The following is a 6,911-nucleotide window of genomic DNA, read 5'->3' on the forward strand; positions in this document are numbered from 1 at the left end:
CTACAATTTCACAATAGTAGGGGACTGTTCATTATTATTGTCATCAATAGTCTTTCCAGGCAGTTCAGAATCAGCCACAGTCTCATCTTGAAGCACAGCAAATCTAGAGCCAGTAGCAGAAGATTTCTTATTACTGCTAGTATCACCACTTTTCTTTTTATTTCTGTAGCTCATCAACATCCATGGACCCATGTCCTCTTTAATCACATCATTTTGAGGGACACTTTGCTGCATACTCACGTCACTCACGTCAGCCACCTCATTCTCAACATTTTTGGCATGATTAGTCACATCATCATAATTCATAGTTGGTTGCTTGGAGTGAGTATTATCATTAACCTTAAGAGTAGGGCATTTGTCTTTAGCATGACCAAAACAACCACACTCAAAACAGATCAATGAAATGCCTTCATAGACAACTTGATATGCAATGGATTCCACTTCGACAAATGGACGCAGGGGCTTACTAAGATCAATGTCAATGCACACTCTAGAAAATTGTCCCCTAGCTTGGCCAATAGTGAGTTTGTCCACTTTGACCACATCTCCAAGGATCTTACCAATTTTTGCTACAGTGAAATCCTTGAAGAATTTAACAGGTAGGCCAAAAATTCTCACCCAGAGAGCCATTTTGCCAATGAATTCCTTCATGGGGTCAAAGTCAGGTCTCCATTTTCTAATAATAAGGGTTTGTCCAGCTAAGATCCATGGTCCTCCACAGAGAGCATGGTTCATATCTTATTCCAGGTTGAATTTCACAATATAGAAATCATTAGCAAGGTCATTAAGCTGCCAACCTCCTTTCACCTGCCATTTCCTTCTGAGACCTCTAAGCATGAAGTCAAAACTGTTCGTCGAGTTGGGTTTCCCCATCAATTTGACAACAACAGCACATCTCCAATCAAAATCAAGCTTATTGTGAACTTTTTCAGAGAATGAAACGTTCAGACCATGTTTACCTTGAGAGTAGGTACAATCATCATCATTGAATTCGAACTCTTCCATCATGATTTTCCTGTAGCGATCGACTGGGTTCTTCAAAGTGCTAGCATAGGTCATTTGGGGTTGCAAAGAAACAGTGTTTTGCACAGTGGTGTCTAGATCTTCCATCAGGAGAGCCTCCAGAGCCGAGCTGATATCCCCGCCATTCTTCACACGTTTACGCTAAATTGACATTAAATCAGACTCCCTGCCACTTCCTGATGGAAGGGCGGAGAACACAAAGGCTGGCGATGCCACCAGTGAGATTAGGTAGACAATTGGAGCAGGAAAAGATGGAAATCAACAGTGGTCAATCGGTACGAAAGTTAGGTAATGGCTAGGCTTTTGGGAAAGGCGAGTGAGGGGCGTTCTCAGAAAGCAGTATTCCTTGGACTATTGGATTATTACTTTGGTATTGGATTATTACTTTGGTATACTCATTCTAGATTTGACACGCATTGTATTATTCACTTTAATATAGTTTTTGAAAATCTAAATTGATGTCTAAAATTGTTAGAATGATGATTGAGGGGGGAGTAGGAGACCCCATTATTCTATAGAGGATCAAAATTAGATCAATGACTGATGATATATTAAATGATGAAGTACTGTTCTTCAGCTTAATTTTCTGTTTCCATTGTTCATAATTACTCTGCATAGAGATTGAATTCAAACTTCCAAAGAATCAAACATCATTGAAATTCAACATACCATGTAAGACATTGATTAGTAAACCAAACTATATAGGGTAAGTTTGCTAGTTTGCTGAGTGGTTTTGGTATTGTCCTCAGGTCTAAGGAGTGGGTTACAGTAATTTTTTCCGGTTCCTGCACTTTCTCTCTGGTAATTGAGGTGTGCACACAAAGACAGTTCTCTCTCGTTCCTCAGGTGGCCGCACGTAGAAACATTGTCTGGACTTCTTCTTGTCACATTTCTGTTCCAAGTTGCCGCTCATATTCCCTTATTGTTTTCACAATCAGATTCACATCTCGCCTGCATTCAGCCACTTCCATCATTTCTCTCTCCAAGGAGGTCACCTCCTTCCTCTTGATTTACTTTGTTTTCAGAATTCGCAAAATTCGACATGGTCCAGTCCCTGCTTAATCTCTATGGCGCTTCCTCTATCAATTGGATCTTTAGTTGCTGCTCTCAATTCTCCGATGAGAAGTTTTATATATACATCCCCAATTACTTAATGCACATGTCTATATTTCTTTGCCGTCGAACTTTCATCTATGCCCCTTATTAATAAATAAACAAAAAACAATCTACAAAAATAAAATAAGAATTAAATGTTTTTTTTTTGAACATTAAATGCTTTATATATCAAAATAATAATTAAATATTTTTTTATAGGTTAAATTTTCTCCTCATCTTTGATCATGATAGAATCGACCTCTCTTCAAGATCATACATGAACGTTAATGATAAATGAAATAATTGTAGTTCACATGAAGAACTAGCAAGTAATCAAATTGGTCGAAACATAATGAAAGAGGTTATAAAATCATCAAATATATCTTGGATACATGAATACATCATCATCAATCACTTCGTTTTCAAAACAACTGACTGAGCCATGGTTTTACCGATTTTAATATGTCATGACTATATAGATCATGAAGATATTAACATATATTGAATTTTATAAAATCTTAGAGGCATCAAGTTTTTCCACATTGTGAAGGTCATCAAAAAAAAAAAAAAAAAAAAAAGAGTAAGATGTAAAAGTAAAAATGGATGGGAATGGTCTACTCATTTCATTCATAAACCCTTTATATAGGGATAGGATTACAACGGAAATATCAATTACATTGATGATACTAAATGCTGATTGAGCTGTGATTTGTAATTGCTTGATTCCCTCTTCGTCTGTTTCTTTGACGAAGGCACATAATGTGCTTTTCCTTTAACACTCCCCCTTGTGTCTAGTCAAAGACGAAATGGTGCATAAGTTGTTGCCTCACTAAAAACCTTGCCAAGTAACAATAAAAACCCTGTGGGACAAAGAATAAAACTTGGTCGAAGGAAAAGAGCACAACGCACCTTCTACATTTGAGAATGACATGTGTGTGTTAGACTCCCCCTGGCGTCTACACCTCCCCCTGATCTTTACATTAATCAATGAAGCTTGGAAAGTCTTCGCATTCCTATGCTTTTCACATGTTTCTCAAATATGGCCTTAGGAAATGATTTGGTGAACAAATCTGCCACATTCTCCTCAGACCTTACTTGATTAACTTGAATCTTGAGGAAGGCTTGTTGTTGCTGATTGTAGAAAAACTTTGGCGATATGTGTTTTGTATTATCACCCTTGATATATCCTATCTTCATCTGTTCGATGCAAGCTGCATTATCTTCATAAATGCAAGTAGGCTCTTCAGTGGTAGAACTCAAACCACTTGTCCCTCGAATATGTGTGATGATAGCTCTTAACCATACACACTCACGAACCGCCTCATGTAGAGTGATGATCTCTGAGTGGTTCTAGGAGGTAGCCACAAGGGTTTGCTTGGTTGATCTCCAAGATATCGCCGTGTTCCCATTGGTAAATACATAACCAGTTTGGGAACGACCTTTATGTAGGTCAGAGAGGTACCCAGCATCAGCAAAACCAACCAAAACATCATTTGGCGTTTCGGTGTAGTGTGTGGCACTTTCACCATCAATATTTCCTTCAGGGATTGCAGTTCCATCTACGGTCCCTCTTGTCTCTCTGTAGGGAAAGAACAGTCCCAAGTCAATGGTTCCTTTTAGGTATCTGAAAATGTTCTTGATACCATTCCAGTGACGCTGCGTTGGTGCTGAGCTAAATCTAGCTAACAAGTTCACTGAGAATGCAATATCTGGTCGAGTACATTGGGCTAAGTACAATAATGCGCCTATTGCACTTAGGTAGGGAATTTCAGCTCCCAACACCTCTTTGTCATCTTCCTTTGGACGAAATGGATCTTTCTTTGCATCCAAACTTCGACTGATCATAGGAGTGCTAGCAGGATGCGCTTTGTCCATGTTAAATCGCCTGAGCATCTTTTGGACATACGCAGACTGGTGGATTAGTATTCCACAAACTCGGTGTTCTAGTTCAAGGCCTAGACAGAATCGAGTTTTCCCAAGATCCTTCATCTCAAATTCGGATTTCAAGTAGCTCGCGGTTTCTCTTATTTCATCAAGAGTGCCTATTATGTTCATATCATCGACATATACTGCTACAATTGCAAATCCGAAACTTGTTTTCTTTATGAATACGCAGGGGCATAGTTCATCGTTCTTATATCCCTTCCCAATCAAGTAGTCACTTAGACGGGTATACCACATCCGCCCAAATTGTTTCAATCCGTAAAGTGAGCGTTTCAACGTAATTGCAAACGCACTCCGTGGTTTAGAGTCACTTGATTTGGGTAATGTAAGGCCATCAGGCACTTTCATATATATCTCTGAATCTAGATCCCCATAGAGATATGCAGTCACCACATCCATGAGCTGCATTTTCAGTCCTTCGGAAACTACTAGGCTAACTAAGTAGCGGAACGTTATAACGTCCATTACCGGAGAGTATGTCTCCTCGTAGTCAATTCCAGGGCGTTGGGAGAAACCTTGTGCCACAAGGCGAGCCTTGTACCTCAGGACTTCATTCTTCTCATTACGCTTTCTAACAAAGACCCATTTATGTCCTACAGGCTTTACACTTGGTGGGGTTAGCACTACCGGACCAAATACCTGTCTCTTTGTCAGAGAATCTAATTCTGCCTGGATTGCTTCTTTCCATTTAGGCCAATCTGCTCTTTGTTGACATTGTGCAACAGAGTGCGGTTCGATATCATCGTGCTCTATGATTTCTTGAGCAACAGTGTATGCAAATACATCATCAATGTGTATGGAAGATCTTTCTATCAACTCATACGCACTCTCATAATCCATTAAGATTTCTTTGTTCTCTGGAATCATTTCAAACATCGGAGCGTCCTCCAGTATTGATTCATGGACATAACTATAATAAGAGACAATCTCATGAGAGGGATTCTCTACATTGATGATTAATGGATCGGTTTGTGCCTTACTCGCCCTCTTCTTCCTTGGGTGAGTGTCAATCGAACCTAGTGGCCTCCCCCTCTTCCTTTGAGGAGCCACGGCCTCAACCATACCTCCACTAAGTGTTGGTTGTAGTGCCTTTATCTGCGACACTGTGCCTCTTGTTAGGGACTTCTAACCTTGCAGGCACATTTGCAGCTGGTATATGTGATCTCGTCACTTTTGCGATATCAGTGAATGCATCAGGCATCGAATCTGCTACGTTTTGAAGATCGATTATTCTTTTCACTTCACTTTCACATTGTGAAGTGCGGGGATCAAAATGAGACAGAGTGGGAACAAACCACGACAATTCCTGTCGTTCCCTTGGAAAATCCTTTTTCCTATCTCCCCCTAACGACGGGAAGACTGTCTCATCAAAGTGACAATCCGCAAATCGAGCGGTAAAGAGATCGCCTGTCAAGGGTTCTAAATAGCGGATAATCATTAGAGATTCGTATCCAACATAAATACTTAATCGTCTCTGAGGACCCATTTTAGTGCGCTGTGGGGGCGCAATAGGCACATATACGGCGCAACCAAATATGCGTAAGTGTGAAATGTCAGGCTCATATCCAGTTACCAACTGGTACGCAGAAAATGGTTGGCTAGCAGTGGGTCTGAAACGAATGAGTAAAGTTGCGTGCAATATTGCATAACCCCATGCAGATATAGGCAAGTTGGTGCCCATAACCAATGCCCTAGCTACCATCTGTAGCCTTTTGATGGTGGCTTTTGCGAGACCATTTTGTGTATGCACATGGGGTACAGGATGCTCTACATCGATCCCAATAGACATGCAATAATCATCAAATGCTTTTGATGTAAACTCTCCAGCATTATCAAGCCTTATAGACTTGATAGGGTGATCAGGGTGGTGAACCCTTAAGCGTATAATCTGTGCTAGGAGTTTTGCAAATACAACATTTCTTGTGGACAATAAAACGACATGTGACCAGCGTGTCGAGGCATCCACTAGAACCATAAAGTACTTGAATGGTCCGCATTCTGGATGGATAGGTCCACAGATGTCTCCTTGTATCCTTTGTAAGAATGGAATGTTTTATTTTGTATCTTTAGCATAGGAAGGTCTCGATCCTGTTTTTGCTAAAGAGTAGGCTTTGCAAAACTAGTGATGTGCCTTTGAAATAGTCAATGAGGCATAGTGGGAGAGAGGTAGTGCTTTTGGTACCTCAGAATGTAATGGCTGCATTTGAGCAATACGAGGATCAACACCTTTCAGTGTGGCGGATTTTTCTCTCATTTTATTTTTCACTCGAAAGAAGAGATGTCCGTGTGAGTTCTTCAAAATACGGATCATTGTGTCATGACCAGGGTGCCCTAGGGGGTCATGCCAAAGCCTGTATGAGTCAGTGTCCCACATTTCATTGTTGGTGACAACATATGATTCAATGATCCGAATCATAGTGAGGTACAATCCACTAGATTGACTCATAAGTTTCTCTAAAATGCATTTCCTTCCACATTCATTAGAGGTAATATAAAGGTATTCAATTCCATTCTCACAGTGTGTTTCTACATGATAACCGTTGGCACGAATATCTTTGAAACTTAATAAGGTTCGATTAGCTCTAGGTGCATATAGAGCGTCTGTGACTTTAAATGTTGTGCCATTAGACAGCAAAAATTTGGCAGTTCCTCGCCCTTTTATTACTTGTGATGATCCAATCATCGTAGTCACAGACGAATTATAGGCTATTAATCCAATAAATAATTGCCTATTCCTTAATATGGTGTGGGTAGTCCCACTATCAACTAAGCACTCGATTTCTCCTCGATACGTTCCTACAAATAAATGGGATATATTATTAATTTTGAAAATATAACTCATATTCTTT

General features: G+C 40.0%; 1 protein-coding gene across 1 annotated transcript; it reads right to left on the bottom strand.

The window, feature by feature from the left end:
• Positions 1–630, bottom strand: LOC112199261. The gene has a single exon (XM_024340301.1). The coding sequence runs from the start codon at positions 628–630 to the stop codon at positions 1–3; it is 630 nt and encodes a 209-aa protein (XP_024196069.1).
• Positions 631–6,911: the final 6,281 nt, after the last annotated feature.

Source organism: Rosa chinensis, chromosome 4 (genome assembly GCF_002994745.2).
Source record: "Rosa chinensis cultivar Old Blush chromosome 4, RchiOBHm-V2, whole genome shotgun sequence".
NCBI lineage: Eukaryota > Viridiplantae > Streptophyta > Magnoliopsida > Rosales > Rosaceae > Rosa > Rosa chinensis.

Coding starts and splice junctions, on each gene's coding strand:
- LOC112199261 (XM_024340301.1), bottom strand. CDS start 630: ATGGCTCTCTGGGTGAGAATTTTTGGCCTACCTGTTAAATTCTTCAAG.